This window comes from Scyliorhinus canicula, chromosome 15 (genome assembly GCF_902713615.1).
Source record: "Scyliorhinus canicula chromosome 15, sScyCan1.1, whole genome shotgun sequence".
NCBI classification, from domain to species: Eukaryota; Metazoa; Chordata; class Chondrichthyes; order Carcharhiniformes; family Scyliorhinidae; genus Scyliorhinus; species Scyliorhinus canicula.
This window is the reverse complement of record NC_052160.1, coordinates 143,265,417-143,287,704: the sequence shown is the minus strand read 5'-3', so window position 1 is coordinate 143,287,704 and position 22,288 is coordinate 143,265,417. Positions and strand designations below refer to the sequence as shown.

General features: G+C 47.7%; 1 protein-coding gene across 1 annotated transcript in view; it reads right to left on the bottom strand.

The window, feature by feature from the left end:
- LOC119978803 (acidic mammalian chitinase-like) overlaps window positions 1-20,751 on the bottom strand; it is a 49,763-nt gene extending 29,012 nt beyond the window's left edge. The window contains exons 1-6 of the mRNA XM_038820680.1: window positions 20,655-20,751; window positions 13,178-13,210; window positions 11,829-12,021; window positions 3,973-4,029; window positions 2,728-2,884; window positions 1,112-1,236 (exon numbers count right to left, since the gene is read on the bottom strand). Of these exons, the coding sequence (XP_038676608.1) occupies window positions 1,112-1,236; window positions 2,728-2,884; window positions 3,973-4,029; window positions 11,829-12,021; window positions 13,178-13,210; window positions 20,655-20,679 (590 nt within the window). The 5' untranslated portion in view covers window positions 20,680-20,751. The remainder of the gene's footprint in view (window positions 1-1,111; window positions 1,237-2,727; window positions 2,885-3,972; window positions 4,030-11,828; window positions 12,022-13,177; window positions 13,211-20,654) is intronic.
- Window positions 20,752-22,288: the final 1,537 nt, after the last annotated feature.

Genomic DNA, 22,288 nt, shown 5'->3' with positions numbered 1-22,288 from the left:
TGTACAGTGTCCTCAATTATGCATACAAACTCCTGCCATTTTTGCTCTACTGTCTTCCCCACTAGGGTCTGCTTCCAGTCGATTTTCGCCAGTTCCTCTCTCATGCCCTCGTAATTACCTTTATTTAACTGTAACACCATTACATCTGATTTTGCATTCTCTCTTTCAAACTGCAGACTGAACTCAACCATATTATGATCGCTGCTTCCTAAGTGTTCCCTTACTTTAAGATCTTTTATAAAGTCTGGTTCATTACATAGCACTAGGTCCAGAATAGCCTGCTCCCTTGTGGGCTCCATGACAAGCTGTTCCAAAAAGCCATCTTGTAAGCATTCCATGAATTCCTTTTCTTTGGATCCACTGGCTACGTTATTTACCCAATCCACCTGCATATTGAAGTCCCCCATGATCACCGTGACCTTGTCTTTCTGACATGCCTTTTCTATTTCCCGGTACATGTTGCACCCCTGGTCCTGACCACTGTTAGGAGGTCTGTACATAACTCCCATTATGGTTTTTTTGCCTTTGTGGTTCCTCAATTCTACCCACACAGACTCCACATCATCCGACCCTATGTCGTTTAGTGCCATAGATTTAATTTTGTTCTTAACTAACAAGGCAACCCCACCCCCTCGGCCCACCTCTCTGTCTTTTCGATAGGTTGTATCCTTGGATGTTTAACTGCCAGTCCTGAACCCCCTGCAGCCATGTCTCTGTGATGCCTACCACATCATAATCATTCACGATGATCTGTGCCATTAGTTTGTCTACTTTGTTACAAATGCTACGAGCATTCAGGTAAAGTGCCTTAATGCTAACTTTCTTATCATTACAGATATTGGAAGTCCTAAGATGTCCAAAGTTATCCTTCCTTTTTGTTGAATTCCTCGTCTGCCTCAAGCTTAAATCCACCTGCCTACATGTTATCCTCCTGCGTATCTTGCCATTTAACTCCATGCTCCCTGTCGCTTTCACTTTCCCTTCCCCCCAACTCAGAAGTTTAAAGTCCATTAAACAATGGAGTTGTTTTAGAGAATAGCAGGTGAGTTTCGGCTGGGTTTGTTTACAATATTGTAAATGATCCAGAACAGGAGCTTTTTTGTTTACTCACTTTGAAATTTTAGCTACGTCATAGTCAGCTTTGATATCATTTATATGCGATGAAACTGGAGCTGTCAATAAAAGTCTCTCTTTCATGGATTTCTTTGCCTCTGCTTTAAAGGCCGCCATCAATTCCTATGAAGAATGAGCAATAGTTAATGGTGATAAACATTCTTTAGGTCTTAATTCCTGCAGTCACAGTTCCAATTGTCAGTCTATTCACGTCGGGTGAATGTCATCTATGTCGGGCAGGTTTGGTGAAAATATCACGAGAAAGGCCTAAGTCATGTGTCCCGTTAATGTAAATGCAGGACGCGGTGGTATATTTCACTTCTTTCCCGATGAGCAGTACTCCAGGGAAGCTCAGCTCCCACAGAGCAGCACAATATCGTCAGGGGGAGTATGTGGCAGGGGTTGAATGGGAACTCAGTGCTTACCGCTGGGCTGCTGGGAGTGAGGGGGGGGTGTGGGTACCAGGGGGTGAGTGGGGGGTTGCAAGATGGGCGCTGGCAGGGTACCAGAGTGTGACCCTGGGAGAATAATGTTCATGACTTCCAGGCAAAATCCATGTTCTTACCGTGTTCAGGGGAAGCTTTCTAATCTAGCGATCGGACCATCAAAGTGCTCAGGTGATAATTGGGTGGGCAAATCAGAAGCCGTCTGCCAGCGATATTACACGGAACCCATGCCTGACACTTTTTTCAACTAATACAGTGGAGAAAACTGCCATTGCGGTCGACGGGTTCAATCCCATTTACCCTACCTAACATCGGACTTTGCCGATATCAGATTTCACTGTCTGTCTCTCGTCATGAAATGTAATTGTAATTATTATATCTGATATTGTGTGCATGTCCCTGAGATCCTGTTTAAACTAAATATGCCCGAGTCATTTTCACTGCTCCTCCAGCAGTTATTTTCATTGTCATGTGAAAGTACCTTTAAGAAATGAGGGTTTATAAAATAGCTGTAGCGGATGTACCTTTAAGAAATGGGTATTTAGCAGTGATGTGAGAGTGTGGGTGGAGCTGGGCTGTCTGTCTGCTTTTACTTTCGCTTTGGGCTGTCTGCTACAGGGTGTGTTTAGTTTTGTTTTAGATTTGGAGAAGCTGCAGTCACAGCAAGATGTTCTCTGCAAGCTAAAGAATGTTCATTTGGTGATTTCAAAGTGGTAACTGCTCTCAGTAGAGAATCTAAACCTGCTGTCTTTCTGTAAAAAGGGTTCTTTTTTGTCTTATAGATGTTGCAAGGAAAGATTAAGAGCTACTTATAGAGTACTGTATTCTTTGGGGAATTTATTGGTGTTGATAGTTGTTGAGATGTTTACTGTGGTTTTATAAAGTGTAACTAGTTTCATAAATACACATTGTTTTAATTTATAAGTACTGTAGATTTCTGTTGCCTCACACCTGCAGAGTGGGCCCTTGTGCTCCCCATAACCACAATCTATTAAATGTTGTGGGTCAGATGAACTCCATGATACACTTTGGGGTTCTATAAACCCTGGCCCATAACATCATGAAGGTACGGCCCTCACTGGCATTGAGCCGACATTATTGCCTTTAGATCATCTCCAAATACCTTTACAAGATGTCACATTAAAGATGATAGTCTGAGACCTGTCACCTTGACCAAGAGGGTGAAACGTCGTTTATCTTCCGGTGACTTGCAGCCACGCTCAGGAGACTTCCAGTCCAGGTCCAAACCATCAAATTTGTGCCATCGCAGATACTTCGCGATAGAATTGGCGAAATCTTTTCGGCTTTCCTTTGAAATTGCAATGCTGGGAGATGTAACCATGGGAAAGTTGGAATGGAAAAAGCATTAAATCTGTAAATTTCCTTCTCACAATCAGGCCATTTCTAACTGTCCAGTATTGTTTCTTTGAACACTTAACACGCTAATTTTAAACATCACTCTATTTCAATACCTGAAAACATTTTCAAAAACTTAAATATGCGTTCAATCTTTCCATAGGAACAGTGCCTCTTGATTCTGACATTATGTTTATTATTCCAAAATTCTTTCTGAATATTTTTCGACCTAAATTTAAAAAAATTTAACCGAGGTGTCGTTGTGCAATGATAAATCTGTAACTGGGTTTTATTTTACATTCCTCTGCTTTGGGTTACATACCAGTTGAAATGCAGAGTCATTCCTTAGCTCTGAAAGTGATGCAATGCCGTCTGTTACAAAGGTAAAAAGTGGCTTCTGGATTAAATATCTGAATCTGCTAGTGCATTTGTTTTTTTATATAAATTTAAACTACCCAATTCTTTTTTCCAATTAAGGGGCAATTTAGTGTGGCCAATCCACCTACCCTGCACATCTTATTGTTGTGAGTGTTAGACCCACGCAGACATGGGGGAGAATGAGCAAACTCCATACGGACAGTGACCCAGAGCCAGGATCAAACCCGGGTCCTTGGTGCTGTGAGGCAGCAGCGCTAACCACTGCGCCACCGTGCCACTCTTTGTTCATGCATTTCTAACCTTTAATTGAGCAGCCAGCGATTTGCCGTGATAAATTGCCCTCAGTATCCAAAACGGTTGGGTGGAGTTACTGGGTTACGGGACAGGTTGGAGGGCTGAAGTGGGGTCCTGTTTCCAAGGGCCGGTGCAGACACGATGGACTGAATAGCCTCCTTCTGCACTGTAAATTCTATGATTCTACGAGACAGATTGAGCATCTAATGGGAAATCTAACAAGAAACCTGGAACTGTGGAAGCTCAGTGTCTGCTGCCATCGTTCTTTTGCATCATTGAAAATGACCAATTTAATTTTAGCAAAATGGTCACAGAAATGCTGACATTGATATTTACAAACTCTCAAATCAGTAAATTGTACAATTTGGGAAATTATAACTTTTACCTTCTAACCCCACAAGCAAAAGTGATGAATCCTAAAAGCGTTTTCAGCTTCTTATTTCTGATCAGAAAAATGACAGAAACCACAAGCGTCAGTATAACAGTGAATAAGGTTGGAGACTACAACAGCAACATTTCAATTCTCCACCCATATAAACGATACACACCGATTCTCTCAATGATACCTGGGGGGGGGGGGGGGGTGATATCTTCCATTCTGCATTGATAGGTTGGTGTTGGGAGTGGATGTTGGAATGATTTCCATTGGGTTGTGGGCTGCTGTGGGGTGAGTGGGATGGCAGTTCCTGAGCAATCCCTCGCTGTTCAGCTCATTACAAATGTATGTGCAGTGAATCTGAGTAAGTCACCGCCCCTGCCATTCCCTCATGGGGTTTCGGGATGATAAAGATGTGAGGAGAGTGTAATATTCTGCACGGGACTTACGGGTTGGGAGTGTTTATCTTCCTCGTGGTCCTCGGGGGAGTACGGGCCGCTGAGGGGTGAGGAATCTCTATCAAACTTTGTATAAATGTTTGGCCAGTGAGGCATCAAGCAGAGAAATAGATCTGCCGGGTAGGGTAAATACCATCACGGTTTGGATTCCCCGTGTCCTAATTAAACAGGTTTGGGGTTAACAAGGGCAAACAGCAATCAGTAATGATGAACAGGAATTTGGTGATAAATCTGCATTGAGAAGTGATCTTGGGAGATCAAATCACGTTCTCACCCCGTGCTTCCAAGGATCAACCCACAAACAGAGAAGATGTTAAGTTGTGCAGTTTAATTTAACTCATTAATCAAGGAAACTGAGAGCAAAGTACAATGTCTGTGCACGAAAAGGAGCTGGGTTCGGCAAGGAAGGGAAGATGGAAAACACAAAGTTAAATGAAATGTCTCGGCAGCTCATTCTTCCTGGAATCTGTTAGTGATCAGGTCGTCATGGACCTGTCTGCCACATCGTTGAAGTGAAATTTCTTCTGCATGTGCCTCAGCAACCTGCCAACCTTTGCCAGCAACAACTCTTTCATTTCTCCCATCATCGGAGGAGATATCTCGATCCTCCATGTCTACAGCACTACGGAGTCACAACCATGACCTCGGCAAAGACATCCCCTCTTTCCAGAAAGAGGTTGTGCAGGGCACAACAGATAACAATGACCTGGAACAATCTGGAAAGTATTGGAGAGTCCCACCTGAGTGGTCCAATAACCTGACCCTAATCATTTTCTGATCTCCAAAGATGTGCAGGTTAGGCAGATTGGCCATGATCCCATTGACCTGTAGGTTAGGTGGGTTACGGGGATAGGTTGTGGGAGTGGGATTAGGTAGAGGTCACTTTCAGACTCGATTGGCTGAATGGCCTCCTTCTGTACTGTAAGGATTCTATGGTTCTATGGTTTTGGCGGCCTATCATCTACTCATTGGATCTTGTGGGGGTAGGTGCAACATTGCAGAGCTCCTCAGGAGATCTGAGTGGACAGTGAACTGGTGTCATCAACCTAGTCTTCAGGGTGTATCCTTTGTCCCCAAGGAGCCTGCTCTGTCATCACTGAGGTCTTTCAAAGATCTTGGCAACAAAGAGTGTGTCCGAATGTTGGTATCATGAGAGGTCCCTGGGAGTCGAACAAAAACATGCAGGGTTTATCTTCTGTGATCACATATCAACTGCAAATGTAAAGAGTGGAAATACTTTCTCTTGATGAATGTGATTGGCTGATGCCAGAGTGCTCTCAAGGCCACATGCATGCAGTCATTAGACTCTCACACTTGTGCAAAACCTGTTATTGCTGCAAAACCCAACACTCCAGGAGCCTGGTTTTCTATCCCATTGGAGTTTGGCAACTTGGTGCACTATCCTGAAGAGGGTGTCTGTCACCTCCCAGGTGCACTTGTGTTTCCCTGACTGGGAGATGTGACACAGTTCCCCAGTGCAACCCTGGAAGGAGCTACTGACAAAGAGGTTTCGGGCGGTGGGGATCTTTAATCCCACCAGAGTGGGACTGCCTCTGAGTTCTTGCAGCTGTAGATCCTGATGGAGAAATGAAATGAAAATCGCTTATTGTCACGAGTAGGCTTCAATGAAAAGCCCCTAGTCGCCACATTCCGGCGCCTGTTCGGGGAGGCTGTTACGGGAATCGAACCGTGCTGCTGGCCTGCCTTGGTCTGCTTTCAAAGCCAGCGATTTAGCCCAGTGTGCTAAACAGCCATGGCAGGTAGCCATGAGCAACCACATTGCAGGACAGGTTAAGGCACCACTGGCATTGCATTTCATGCATCTTGTAGTTAGCTACACCGATTGTGACACTTGAGCTGTGGGATTCAGTGGCTGGAGGCACTTCAGCAAGGCTGAGAGCTGTGTGGACAGTATATTCAGAGAGATGGTCACATATAATCTTGGAGAAAGGTGGATACAGAATCCCACCCACGGTGTCATGATATGCAAACATGCAACCAATGAACACTCAGAATAGGACACAACCAATGGGCAGTCAGGACACTCAGAGGTGGCATCACCACAAGGGGGTATGACATAAACACTATAAAAGGGATGAGGCACTCACACCCTGCCTCTTTCCACAGACAGACATCTAGAGAATTAGACAGGGTATTTCAGCAGCATCACACCCCAGCACGTGGCTTAGAGCAAGCTGGTACAGTAAGATTGATTCTACAGTTTGAGAACTGTGTTAATAGTTCAGTAAACACGTTGAACTTATTTCACAGTCTGGAGCATCCTTTAGTTAAGACTGCATCAAGTAGCAGCCTGTGTTATCCGAAGCAGCAGACACAACATGATACCAGGAGTGACTGTTCAATCTGTTTAGTTCAACTCAGCAAGATCCGTGACAACCAGCTACTGAATACAGGCACAATGGACAAGATTCAGGCTCCTCATCAGCTCAGGACCACCGGCAATCTTAGTGTCCGGCAATCCACGAGTCTAGAACAAAAAGGCATCATCTCCAAGGTCACTGAACCAACCGACTGGGTCAACTATACGTGGAAGCATCCGACTTCAATGGCGCGGCTGATGCTCGGAGATAGCTCTTCTACTCACCACTATGGGTGACCATGCGATAGAGATCTTCAACTCCTTTCACTTTCCCGAAGGGCAGCCAAAACGAAGTACCAAACCACCCTGGACAAATTCAACTGACACTGCAAGGTGGGCACCAATGAAATCTTCGAGCGGTACATCTTCAAGCAGAGGAAGCAAGGTAAAGCCGAATCCTTCAACTCCTATCCAACTAACCTTAGACTGCTAGCGCAATCCTGCAACTTCGGTGGTATCACTGACTCCATGATCAGAGACCAAATCGTTTTTGGAGTCCACTCTGATCCTCTGCGAGAGCACTTGTTGAAAATCAAGCACATGACCCTGCCAGTCGCGATTGAAATGTGTACTATGCATGAGCACTTTAAAAATCGCTCTTCACAGTACAAAATGGCAGAAAGTGAAAAACAAGTCTCCCACGAGGTGGAGAGTGTTCAGGCCATCTCCTGGATGCAGTGCCTCCACATTGACAAAAGCGGCCATTTTGCGCACTCTTCCTGGGGCCCGACGCATGCGCAATGTGATCGGGAACACAAAGTGGCCAAAAACCGCACTGCGCAGATGCAGACGTCCGAGAACCGCACCGCGCATGCGCAACGACGCACTGAGCGTCATGATGCAGACATCATGCCATCTGCGAACTGCGGCACCGCCCATTTTTTAAAAAACTGCCCTGCAAGAGGCAAACGCTGTTTAAACTGTGGGAAACCAAACCGCTATGCAGCCCTGTGCAGATCTGCTCCACCAGCCAGGAGCCAGCGCTCCCAATTCCGACAGCGGCGCATCAGAAATGTGCAACACCGAATGCATGACTCTGATCCAGGCAGTGCGACGGATCCAGATGATGAATACCTGGACAACACTTACCGAGTGGGCATTATTACGAAGTGAGAATACGCCACACCGGACACATCGCAAGTCCAATCAATCCTGGCCATGGATTCCGAGGATGCATGGCATGCAGTGATGAAAGTCAACCACTGCCCCATCCAGTTCAAACTGGACATAGGTGCCTCCGCCAACCTGATTTCGCAGGTGGACTTCAAGAGAATCAAGAAGCCCCCCACAATCCTTCCAGCTGCCTGCAAACTCCTGGACTACAATGGAAACGAAATGCACTGGGGTCCTGCCATCTGCAGGTGTCCAACCGACACTCACAAGCAAGCTTATGCTTCGAGATTGTTAAACCAGACAGGGCGCCCCTGCTAAGTGCGCACGCCTGCAAGCAACTGAACCTCATTCAAAGGGTCTACACCATAACGCCGTCCCATTCGGATCTTCAGGCGAGCATTGACAACATCCTAACCCAGTACCCAGATGTATTTAGCGGGATGGGCACGCTGCCGTACGAGTACAAGATTCTACTGTAGCCTGATGCCAAGCCAGTGGTCCACGCACCACAACGTATCTCTGCTCCACTGAGAGAGCGTCTGAAGGCAGAGCTCACGAGTCTAGAACAAAAAGGCATCATCTCCAAGGTCACTGAACCAACCGACTGGTTCAGCTCGATGGTGTGCGTAAAGAAGCCTGCGGGGGACCTACGCATCTGCATTGACCCCAAGGATCGAAACAAAAACATTATGCAGGAACATTACCCCATCCCGAAGAGGGAAGAAATCACGAGTGAGATGGCACACGCGCGCTTCTTCACAAAATTGGGCGCATCCCAAGGATTTTGGCAAATCCAACTTGAAGAATCCAGCTGAAGGCTCTGCACCTACAACACGCCTTTTGGCAGATTCTGCTGCAACCGAATGCCATTTGGTATAATTTCAGCATCAGAGATTTCCCATCGCATCATGGAACAGATGATGGGAATAGAATGGGTTCGTGTCTACATTGATGATATCATAATCTGGTCCACAACCCCAGCGGAACATGTGTCGCAACTCAAGAAAGTATTCTGACGCATACATGAAGATAGCCTCAAGCTAAACAGGTCCAAGTGCTGTTTTGGGACACCCACGCTGAAGTTCCTGGGCGATCAGATTTCGCAACACGGTGTGCGCCCGGACACTGACAAAATTAAAGCCATTGAGGCAATGAAAGTCCCCGCGGACAAAAAGGCAGTACTGCGCTTCCTGGGAATGGTGAATTTCCTTGGCAAATTCATCCCAAATTTGGCCACACACACCACGGCCCAATGCAACCTGGTGAAAAAAATCAACCGTCTTTGAGTGGAAGGCGGAGCACCGAACAGAGTGACTGGAGCTGAAAGCCAAGCTCACCACTGCACCCATCCCTGCATTCTTTGACATAGACTGAGAGACAAAGATATCCACAGATGCAAGTCAGGATTGCATTGAGGCGGTGTTGCTTCAAAGAGATAACACGTCATCCTGGGTACCAGTAGCAAACACGTCAGGGGCAATGACACCCACTGAGACCAGATATGCACAGGTTGAGAAGGAGTGTTCAGGTCTTCTCACCGGCATCCTCAAATTTCATGATTATGTCTGCGACTTGCCAGCATTTACTGCTGAGACGGATCATAGGCCTCTGGTCCACATCATCCAAAAGGACCTGAACGACATGACACCTCGTTTGCAGAATTCTGCTCAAACTCCGGAGGTATGATTTCAATTTGGTGTACACGCCTGGCAAGGAGCTCATCACCGCCGATGCATTGTCCCCCTCCGTCAACTCACCCAGTGAACCACTGGAGATCATCCAGCACATTGAATCGCAGGTACAACTGTGTGCAAGCACTCTCCCGGCAACAGATGAGAAGATTGTTCTCATCCAAGAAGAGATGGCCAAAGACCCCGTGTTGCAGCAAATCATCCACAACCTCAGCAATGGCTGGCAGAAAGGGCAATGCCCTCAATTCTACAACGTCAAGGACGACCTGACACTGATCTTCATCCTGCTGAAGCTGGACAGGATAGTCATCCCGCTATGTCTCCAGAGCATGGTGCTGCGGGAGATTCATGAGGGACACCTGGGTGTAGAAAAGTGCAGACACAGGGCCCGGCAAGCTGTCTACTGGCCCGGCATCAACCAGGACATCACGGTCATGGTCCTGAACTGCGAAACCTGTCAGAGGTTCCAACCAGTGCAGAGTAAGGAGACGCTCCAACCACATGACCTGGAGGCTTCTCCGTGGTCCAAGGTTGGCATTGACCTATTCCACGCGAATGGTCGCGACTATATCTTAATCATCGATAACTTTTCGAACTATCATGAGGTGCTGAAGCTGCCAGACCTCACCTCACGGACCATCATCAAAGCGTGTAAAGAGACATTCTCACGGCATGGCATCCCGAACACTGTCATGAGCTACAATGGCCCCGTGCTACCACAGTCGAGAATGCTCCACATTTTCCAAGAGCTACAATTTCCGGTATGTCACCTCCAGTCCGCACTTTCCGCAGTCCAATGGCAAAATCAAAAAAGGGGTGCACATCGTTAAGCAACTCATCCGCAAGGACTCGGACTCCGCTTCCGACATACACCATGCACTACTTGCGTACCGGGCGACTCCCTTGTCCACTGGCATGTCGCCAGCTCAACTGCTGATGAACAGGGACCTGAGGACGTGCTTCCAGCCATACACCTGCCCAACCTTGATCACCTCCCTGTGCAGCAGAAGATGCAGCAGCTTCGCAACAGCCAGAAGCAGGGCTATGAAGCACATGCCACCGATCTGGACGTGCTATCCCTGGCAGACACGGTCAGGATCAAGATACTGGATGGTGGGTGGTCTGCTCCGGCTGTTGTTGTTCGACAGGCCGCGCCCAGATCCTATGTCATATGTATGGCTGATGGCTCCATTGTGCGAAGGAATCAAAAGGCACAGAGAAAAGTTGCTTGCCCACAACCACTTTCCCCTCCATTTCCACATGTCAAATTGCCACCTCCAGACACCTTGAACCACGAGGCCAGCAGTCAGGCCTCCCACTCGCCTGTCAAGACACCATCATCCCCTCCACCACCTCTCCGGCAGTCGACGAGGATCAGACGCAAGCCTCAGAGACTGGACTTATGAGCATTTATTTTGTTTGTTCTGTTCTGTATTCCTCAGTCAGTCACATTAGACTGACACATTCATATGTATGTACATCTAAAAAAAAAGGGGAGGGAGATGTCATGATATGCAAACATGCAACCAATGAACACTCAGAATAGGACACAACCAATGGGCAGTCAGGACACTCAGAGGTGGCGTCACCACAAGGGGGCATGACATAAACAGACATCTAGAGAGTTAGACAGTGTTGATCAGCAACATCACACCCCAGCACGTGGCTTAGAGCAAGCTGGTACAGTTAGACTGAGTTACTACAGTTAGATTAGTACAGAGCCAAACTCATTTGAGAACTGTGTTAATAGTTCAATAAACACGTTGAACTAATTTCAGAGTCTGGAGCATCCTTTAGTTAAGACTGCATCAAGTAGCAGCCTGTGTTATCTGAAGCAGCATAACACAACACACGGTGCTTGACTGGGAGCCATGCAGTCATGATGGACAAGATGGCCTCATTCTGCACCATGACAGTTCTGATATTCTGTGATTCTGTGCGATGCATGTAAAAGGGATTTCTGACATCGTTGGGAAGCTCAACCCGCCTTTAAAGGCTCCGGAACTGAATTATAAAAACCTGTCACACTGGCGATAAACGGATTTTTGGTCTCCAACCCAAACGAATTCCTCACCCTCCGGGTTTCCCACTACAGGCTGGACCAGAAGATTCCGGACTTGGTTATGGAATTATTTTAATATGGTAACACGAGAATAACTGTAAATTACAAAATGGATATTAAATTTGCAACTAATTCACTTCAGAGAGAATTATGTCACTTACTTTGTTTTTAGATGATTAAATCTCTGGAACACATCTGTTTCTTTCCACTTCGTGAAGTCCGTTGGCCCGTTGACATTTGAATAAACCAGGTGGGTACAGAGGCAAGCGTCAATATTTTCTGGGTGGAAGTTAATGTTTGGTGACCTTTGTTCAGATGTTTTTAAGTAGTAACAGAGCAGTACGTAGGGGGAGGCTAAAGTGTGAAGAAAAGATTGTAGTTATTTGAAACATTAAAGACAATAAGGTGAAAAGAATGAAAAAAGAAACACGTGACGGACTTTCCTGAATCCTTGGGCCTGACGGGAATAAACATTTGCTGAGGTTCTGAGGGAACTTTGACTTTTGTTCCCAGGGAAACGTTTGGATTGGATTGGATTGGATTTGTTTATTGTCACGTGTACCGAGGTACAGTGAAAAGTATTTTTCTGCGAGCAGCTCAACAGATCATTCAGTACATGGAAGAAAAGGGAATTAAACAAAATTCAAGAAAATACAAGAAAATAGATGAGAGTACATAATAGGGCAACACAAAGTTTGCATTTTTCTTCAAAGTAATTTGTTTGTCTCCAGTGTCCTGCCGGAGAGCTGTGCGCAATTTGGGTTCATGGCCCTCACAATTTTTATAAATTGATATTAATTGAAGATGATCTTTGGTTGGCACTTGTGAGGTGCAAATGTTACTTCCCACTTGCCAGGAGCTGTCGGCTAAGAAAATAATCATGTTTAGGAAGTGGAAAAGTCACCGGGCTTTATAAACCTGTAATTTTTATGTGTGGTGAACCACTGTGCACCTGTATTAGGGGATGTACGGTAGGACCTGCACTACAGGTTCGCCGGTAGCCCCTGCCGGCTAGCTCCGCCCACAAGGAGCCGTATAAATATGCGTGATCTCCTCCTGATCAGCCATTTGGCCAGCTGCAGCAGGAGGCCACGCATCTGACTGTAATAAAGCCACAGTTGTACCCAACCTTAGTCTTTCGTGCAATTGATCGTGCATCATTATGTAAGTCATACCTGATCTTAAAATCTTCTCACCGCATCACTCAATCTCCTCTCCGGCTGCACACATTTAATTACGGTGGAATGTGACCCTTCAATGGGCAGCAATTGCCCATGGCCTCAGTTAACATCAGGATGGGGATTCCGTCCATAACCCTGACCAATCCTGGACTCAATGGGGCAGAAGTGTGAAGGAAAAGGGGTCCCCACTCCACACCCTCCGCCCGATTAAACCCTCCCACCTCCAAACCTGCTGCCAGATGGGGCTATTAAATTCCACCCGACATTACCTTTCCCAGGACCAATGAAACCCACCAATTTATATCAAATGGAAACGTACAAAAACTTACCCAACGATACGTAGTGTAAGAAGACCAAACTCACTGAAATAAAAATAAATACACATTTTCATTTCATATCACATTTGACAAACAATTATTAAATGTCTGCAGAGCTTTAGTCTTAAAGGATCCATTACAAACTAAACTAAATTAATATTTTAATGTGATTATTCTCGGTGTAAAGGATATTCTGATATCAATGTCGTAAATTAATTTCTATTCTGTTTAATCTTCTATATCTTTGATGATGATTTCATTTTCAGATGAATCAAACCCAGGGCGTTAACAGTTTGTGAAAATCCAGTCAATCTGGATGTAAACAATTTATTTATTTTTACAGGATGTGGGCTTCACTGGCTAGGCATTTGTTGCCATCTCTAAGTGCAGTTGAGAAGGTCGCGGTGAGCTGCCTTCTTGAACCACTGCAGTCCGTGTGGTGTTGGTGCACCCACAGGATGGTGAGGGAGAGAGTTACAGAATTTTGACCCGGTGACAGTGAAGGAATGGTGATTTCCAAGTCAGGATTGGAGGGGAACTTCCAGGTGGTGGCATTCTCAGCTTCCTGCTGCCCTTGTCCTTCTGGGTGGTGATGATCATGGTTTTGGATGGTGCTAGATTCCTAACCTATGACCTGTTCCTGTAGCTAGTCCAATTCAGTTTCTGATCAATGATAACCCCCAGATATTGATAATGGGGGATTCAGTGATGGTAATGCCATTGAATGTCAAGGGGGTGTCATAATATACATCCATGTATATAATGGAGTGCAGCCAGGCAGTGATTGACAAACAGGATGACCAGTGAGCACACAGAACACAGCAGCCAATCACCAAACAGGACGCGGCCACTATAAAGCCAGAGGGCACTAGGTTTCCCGCTCTCTCTGGACCCAGCCACTGAAACAGTCAGAGTTCGTGAGCAGCAGCTAGTACGAACACCATGGGGTAGCTAGTAAGTCTGGTCAGACTAGTACTAGGTTTCCAGTCAAGTCAGTATAGTGTCAACCCACAGTTGAACATGTATAGTAGTTAAGACGTTAAATAAAATTGTGTTGCATCTTATCAAGTGTTGGAGGTCTGTCTCTCGCTACACTGCATCAAGTGCAGTCCACATCGACCCAGCCTGCCCAACACATCATGGTACCAGTGAGTGATGCTGAAATTTGACGGACCTACCTTGAGTGAATCAGCATTGACCAGCAAACAGCCACCCGCTGATATGGAAAACGTCCGCCCTCCTCCGCAGCTCCGCATCGCCGGCAACCTCAGTGCAAATTGGAAGATCTTTAAACAGAATTTCCAACTCTATCTCGAGGCCGCATCGGATGCCAGGAAGATCGCGCTATTCCTCTCCACAGCCGGGGACCACGCCATCCACACCTACAACTCCCTCACATTCGCTGAAGGTGAAGACAAGACGAAATTTAAAACAGTCCTGCTGACGTTCGACAGCCACTGCGACATTGAGGTGAATGAGAGCTTAGAACGGTACATTTTCCAGCAGAGGCTTCAGGGTGAGGATGAACAGTTTTCAGTCCTTTTTGACCCATCTCCGCATCCTTGCGCAGTACTGTCACTATGACTCGACAGCTGATTCCATGATCCGGGATCAGATCGTTTTCGGGGTCCACTCCGATTCCCTTTGCCAGCCGCTCCTGAAAGTCAAGCAGCTCACCCTCACCATCGCCATCGAAACGTGCGTTGTGCACGAACATGCTGACAATCGGTACTCCCGCATCAGGGCGGCAGAAATGTCAAAGCTAACCTCCCACGAGGCGTAACGGGTGCAGGCTATCGCACAAATGCAGGGCCTAAATATCGACGAGAGTGGCCATTTCGCACGTTTTTTTCCGGGCCCCTGCGCATGCACGCCACGACCGAGGGGACGGCGAGACCGACGACCAGACTGCGCAGGTGCGTACGTCATTCGACTGCACTGTGCATGCACGATGGTGCACAGAATGCGCTGACATTGGCATCATGACGTGCCCGAATTGTGGCTCCGCCCATTTAAAGCGGCAATGTCTGGCAAAATCACGACGGTGTCTACAGTGTGGCAAGCATGGGCACTACGCAGCCCTTTGCAGATCTGCTCCACTGCCCAGCAGCCAACGATCCCAGTCATGGCGCAGGAGTGTCCGTTCAATACAGCAGGCCATGCCAGACCCAGAAGTGTCCGTTCAATACAGCAGGCCATGCCAGATTCTGATCCCGACAGCCCAACAGATCCTGATGCCGAGTGCCTCAAATCCCCATACCGGGTGGGCATCATTACGAAGCATGCGCTGCCTTTCTCCAAGGTAGTGAAGCACCTCTCGATCCTCAGTGTGGATCCCGATGACGAGTGGTGTGCTGTCCTCACAGTTAACAAGGCTCGCATCCGCTTCAAACTGGACACCGGCGCATCGCGAACCTCATCTCGAAATGCGATCTCAACACCATCCGCGCCAGACCAAGCATTCTTCCACCAGCCTGCCAGCTCCTTGACTACAATGGCAATACCATAGCTGCCAGTGGCTCGTGCCAACTCGGGGTGTCAAATAAGTCAATTAAAGCGACGCTGCGGTTCGAGATCGCAGGACCTGACAGAGCATCCCTGCTCGGTGCTCGGGCCTGACAGAGCATCCCTGCTCGGTGCTCGGGCCTGCAAACTCCTGAACCTGGTTCAGCGAGTCCACACCATGTCATCGTCACAGGCAACGGCCTCACCTGATTAAAACTTCCAGGCTGATATTGATGACATCATCACGCAGTGTTCGATGGAATGGGCACGCTTCCATACTGATACAAAATCCTGCTCAAACCGAACGCCACCCCTGTAATTCATGCACCATGTCGGGTGCCGGCACCCCTCAAGGAGCACCTCAAGCAGCAATTACAGGAACTCCAGGACCAGGGCATCATGTCAAAGGTCACAGAACCCACGGACTGGGTCAGCTCCATGGTCTGCGTCAAGAAGCCGTCAGGGGAGCTTCGGATCTGCATCGACCCGAAGGATCTAAACCGCAACATCATGCGGGAGCACTACCCGATACCAAAACGTGAAGAGTTGACCAGTGAGATGGCTCATGCCAAATTCTTTACGAAGCTGGACGTCTCCAAGGGGTTCTGGAAAATACAGCTGGACGCATCCAGTCGCAAGCTGTGTACATTCAATACCCCGTTTGGTCGCTACTGCTACAACCTGATGCCTTTTGGCATCATCTCTGCCTCAGAGGTATTTCACCGCATCATGGAACAGATGATGGAGGGTATCGAGGGGGTGCGAGTGTATGTTGACGATGTCATCATCTAGTCCACAACTCCCCAAGAACACATTGCTCGCCTCAAGCAGGTATTCCAGAGAATCCATGAGCATGGTCTCCAGCTCAACAAGGCCAAATGCTCGTTTGGTCAATCACGAGCTGGGGCTGTTTAGCACAGGGCTAAATCGCGTGCTTTGAAAAAAACAGACCAAGGCAGGCCAGCAGCACGGTTCGATTCCCGTAACAGCCTTCCCGAACAGGCGCCGGAATGTGGCGACTAGGGGCTTTTCACAGTAACTTCATTTGAAGCCTACTCGTGACAATAAGCGATTTTCATTTCATTTTCAGACATCAAATTCCTTGGCAACCACATCTCGCAGCAGGGCGTGCGACCAGATGCTGACAAGGTTTCGCCCCCAGTGGACAAGAAGGCGGTCCTCCGCTTTCTAGGAATGGTCAACTTCCTCGGGAAATTCATTCCCAATATGGTGTCCCACACCACGGCCCTCCGCCATCTCGTCAGAAAGCCGACGGAATTCCAGTGGCTGCCCGCGCATGAAAAGGAATGGCGTGAGCTGAGGGCGAAGCTCACCACAGCCCCGGTTCTGGCGTTCTTCAATCCAACCAAGGAGACCAAGATATCCACTGACGCGAGCCAGGACGGCATTGGGGCGGTGCTCCTCCAACGGGATGACTCCTCATCCTGGGCCCCAGTTGCGTATGCGTCCAGAGCCATGACGCCCACTGAGCAACGGTACGCTCAGATTGAGAAGGAATGCCTGGGCCTCCTAACGGGAATCGACAAGTTTCATGACTATGTGTATGGCCCCCCTAAATTCACGGTAGAGACGGACCACAGGCCATTAGTCCACATAATCCAGAAGGATTCAACTGACATGACGCCTCGGTTACAGCGAATTCTTCTCAAGCTACGCCGCTATGACTTTGAACCTGTCTACACGCCAGGCAAAGAACTCATTGTTGCAGATGCCCTTTCCAGTTCCATTACCAAACCGTGTGAGCAAACTGACTTCATCTGCCACATCAACGCGCAGGTGCAATTGTGCGCCACCAACCTTCCGGCCTCTGATGAGAGGGTCATCCAAATTTGTGAGGAAACGGCCAAGGATCGTCTGCTACAGTGAGTGGTGCAGCACCTTACAAATGGCTGGCAGAAGGGACAATGTCCCCAGTTCTACAACATCAAGGTCGACCTGACGGTGGTGGACGGCATCCTCATGAAGCTCGACAGGATCGTGATTCCTCAGAGCATGAGAGCTATGGTGCTCGGCCAACTCCATGAGGGTCACCTTGGGGTCGAGAAATGCCGACGCAGAGCTCGGGAGACAGTCCATTGGTCAGGCATCAGCCAGGACATTGCCAACACGGTCCTCAACTGCCCTACATGTCAGAAATTTCAGCCAGCTCAACCCAAAGAAACTCTGCAGCAACATGAGATAGTGACCTCCCCATGGTCCAAAGTCGGTGTCGACCTTTTCCACGCCAAGGGGCGTGACTATGTCCTCCTGGTCGACTACTTCGCCAGTTACCCAGAAGTGGTGAAACTGTCCGACCTCACGTTGAAGACAGTGATTAAAGCCTGCAAAGAAACGTTCGCCAGGCATGGGATACCGCTCACTGTGATGAGTGACAACAGTCCCTGTTTTTACAGCCAGGAATGGTCTGATTTTGCACAGTCCTACAACGTCCATCACATAACCTCCAGTCCCCACTACCCGCAGTCAAACAGGAAGGCCAAAAAAGGGGTCCATATTGTTAAGAGGTTGCTATGCAAGGCTGCAGTCTCAGGCTCCTACTTCAACCTGGCCCTGCTGGCATACAGGGCAACCCTACTGTCCACTGGGTTGTCTCCAGCGCAGATGCTCATGAATCGCACTCTGAGGACCACGGTTCCAGCCATCCATGTTCCAGACCTTAACCACCTCATGGTCGTACAGAAGATGCAGCAGTCTCGGGCCCAACAGAAATCAGCATACGCCGCTCATGCCACGGATCCCCCCGAGCTGGTCCCAACTGATCGAGTTTGTGTACAGCTGCCTGACGGCGGCTGGTCCGCCACAGCTGTGGTGGTCAAGCAAATGGCCCCAAGATCATTCCTCGTCCACATGGCTGATAGCTCTTTGCTACGATGCAACAGACGGGTGCTGCGCAGAGTTCCACGCCCACCACCTGACCGAAATGCCCCGCCACCCACAATGCTTCCTCCTGACGTGCCCTACCACGAGACCACCGATCTACCAGCAATCCTGCCGGCCCCTGCGACCACCACACTGGCAGTGGCCCCACTTATCCATGTGCAGGCAGCCCCTGATCCACCCTTGCGGCGATCAATAAGAATTCATCGCCCGCCACAAAGACTAAATTTATAGATTGAACTTTTGTACATCTTGTGACCTCATCGTTTTGACCTCTATAAATATCGTTTTACCGTTTCATCTGCCCTATACCTGTACTAGCGACACCTTCCTATGTATATCAGTTCATTTAGCACGTTCTGTATATAGTCACACACATATACACATCCACACGCACACGCACCTTAATATTTATTATCTAAAAAAAAGGGGGGGAGATGTCATAATATACATCCATGTATATAATGGAGTGCAGACAGGTAGTGATTGACGCACAGGATGACCAGTAAGCACACAGAACACAGCAGCCAATCACCAGACAGGACACTACCACTATAAAGCCAGAGGGCACTAGGTTTCCCGCTCTCTCTGGACCCAGTCACTGAGACAGTCAGAATCCATGAGCTAGCAAGTGCAAACACCATGTGGTAGTTAGTAATGCTGCTCAGGCTAGTACTAGGTCTCCAGTCAGTTCAGTATAGTGTCAACCCACAGTTGAACATGTATAGTAGTTAAGACGTTAAATAAAATCGTGTTGCATCTTATCAAGTGTTGGAGGTCTGTCTCTCGCTACACTGCATCAAGTGCAGTCCACATCGACCCAGCCTGCCCAACACATCAGGGGGGTCCTGTTGAAGATGATCATTGTTTGGCACTTGTGTGATGTAAATGTTACTTGCCACTGGTCAGCCTAAGCCTGGATGTTGGTACAGGTCTTGCTGTATTTGCACGTAGACTGCTTCAGTGTCTGAGAAGTCGTGAATGGTGCTGAATATTGTGCAGTCATCAGTGAACATTCCCACATCTGACTATATATGGAAGGAAGGTCATTGATGAAGCAGTTGATGATGGTTGGGACTAGGGCATTACCTTGAGGAACTCCTGTAGTGATGTCCTGGGACTGAGATGACTGATCTCCAACAACCACAACCACCTTCCTTTGGTGCCAGGTATGACTCCAACCAGTACAGAGTTTTCCCCCCGAAACATTGACACCAGTTTTTCTCGGGCTCCTTGATGCCACACTGTCAAGGGCAGTCACTCTCACCTCACCTCTGGAGTTCAGCTCTTTTGTCCATGTTTGAACGAAGGCGGTAATAAGGTCAGGAGCTGAGTGACCCTGGCAGAACCAAAACTGAGCATCCGTGAGCAGGTCATTGCTGAGTAAGTGCCAGTTGATATCACTGTTGATGACTCCTTCCATCACTTTACTGATGATGGAGAGTAGACTGATAGGGTGGTAATTGGCTGGGTTAGATTTGTCCTTTTTATGTACAGGACACACCCGGGCAATTGTCCACATTGCCGGGTAGATGCAAGTGTTACAGCTGTACTGGAAAAGCTTGGCTAGGGGGGCGGCGAGTTCTGGAGCAGAAGTCTTCAGTACTATTGCCTTAATATTGTCAGGTCCCATAGCCTTTGCAGTATCCACTGCCTTGAGCCATTTCTTGATATCACGTTGAGTGAATCAAATTGGCTTCAGACTGACATCAGTGATTCTGGGACCTCTGGAGACCAGGATGGATTATCCATTCGGCATTTCTGGTTGAAACTTATTTAGCGTTTCCTGTCTGTGTGCTGACATTGCGGAAACCCAGCCAGTGCCAGCACATACTGGGCAATCACAGGGATGGTGCCCGCACAGACAGCCACATTCTGGGTCAGATGTTAAACTGTTCCATTGTCTGCCTGTTACTGTGGATGTAAACAATCCCATGGCACTGTGTAAACAACAGCCACATAAACAGACAGAAGGTGAGAAACCAGTGACCTTCTGATGAAAACAATCGTCTGGTGATGTGGCCGTATTTACCGCTTCAGATCGTCTGAAATGAAAATAATCCAACACAAAATAGCCAATACTGACCAGTCAAGAGAAGCCCCTTCCCCATCCTGGAGCTGGGAATCTGCTCAGTCACTGGATTTCCGTCTGGTGCCTTTGAGAGTCCCAGCACGAGACTAAATAAAGGATCTGTGGAAGAAATCAGAGAGAAATAAGGAATTTGCAAAGAAACAATTTGTGGGATTTAATGGGGGTCACTGGGCAGGGACTTGGTGTGGGGGGAGGTGTGGAATTGAGCAGAACCTCTCCAGTTGGAGCCTGACCCCAGGAAAGGAGAAGTGGGTCAGGCAGGGAGCAGGAGGGCAGTGAGGTGGCAATGCCACATGGCAGCGACAGGAATAGTAATAGTGGAATCTATAGTCAGGGGAACAGATACATGCTTCTGTAGCCATCAATGTGACTCCAGGATGGGTGTGTTCCCTCCCTGGTACCAGGTCCGGGATGTCACTGAATGACTGCAGGGCATCCTGAAGGAGGAGGGTGATAAGGCAGAGGTCATGGGGCATGTTCATACCACTGACAAAGGTAGAAAGAAGGATGAGGACTTGCATCAAGAATTCAGGGAGTTAGGCAGTAGACAGGACCTCTGGGGTTGTAATCTCTGGTTTACTCCCAGTGTCACGTGCTGGAAAGCACAGAAATAGGAGAACAGCAGATATGAATGGGTGGCTGAAGAGTTGGTGCAGGAGGGAGGGTTTTAGATTCCTGGATTAGTGGAACTGTCACCGGGGAAGGTGGATTACGTACAAGCGGGACGGTCTACATCTGTACCAGAACGGGACCAACAGTCTTGGGGGCAGGTTTTCTAGTGCTGTTGGGAGGGCTTTAATCTAATTTGGCATGGGAAGGGGATTGTTTGCAGAATAGGGACATAGCATAAAACAGTAAATCAATCAAGTCAGAGGGAGTACAACTGTTTTAAGATCCAAGGGAGAAAGGCCAGGCTGGATGGCCTCTACTATAATGTCAGCAGTATTACAAGTAATGCGGATGATTTAAAGGTGAGGGTTGACATGTGGAATTATGATATCGTAGCCATCACCGTCGTAGTTGAGGAAGTGGCAGGATTATCAGCTCAACATCCCGGGATTTGGAATCTTCAGGCAAGACAGGGGAGAGGATAAAAGAGGAGGAGGCATCGCATTATTAACTAAGGAGACAGTTACTGCCATAAGGAGAGATCTTGGAGTGGACAATGAATGAAACCTTTTGGTTAGAGTTTAGGAATAAAAAAGGGTCAGCCAAATTGATGGATGTTTATTAGAGACCCTAAGATAGTCAGCGGGAAATTGAGGAGCAAAACTGTGCACAATTCAAGGAGGTGTGCAAAAATAATAACAATATGGTAATTATATTCGATGATTTCAACTTTTCCAACATTTATTGTGTTGTGTTAAGGGATTAGATGAAGTGGATTTCTTAAAATGTATTCAGGAAACCTTTTTGCCTCAATATGGGGAGGATGCAACAAGGTGGATCTAATTCTGGGAGATGAAGCCGGAGTTGTTGGTGGTTGAGTATTTTAGCCATGATGTGGAGATGCCGGCGTTGGACTGGGGTCAGCACATTAAGAAGTCTTACAACACCAGGTTAAAGTATTTTAGTGATACCGATCACAATGTAGCACAACTTAACCTTATTATGGGTAAAGAAATAGA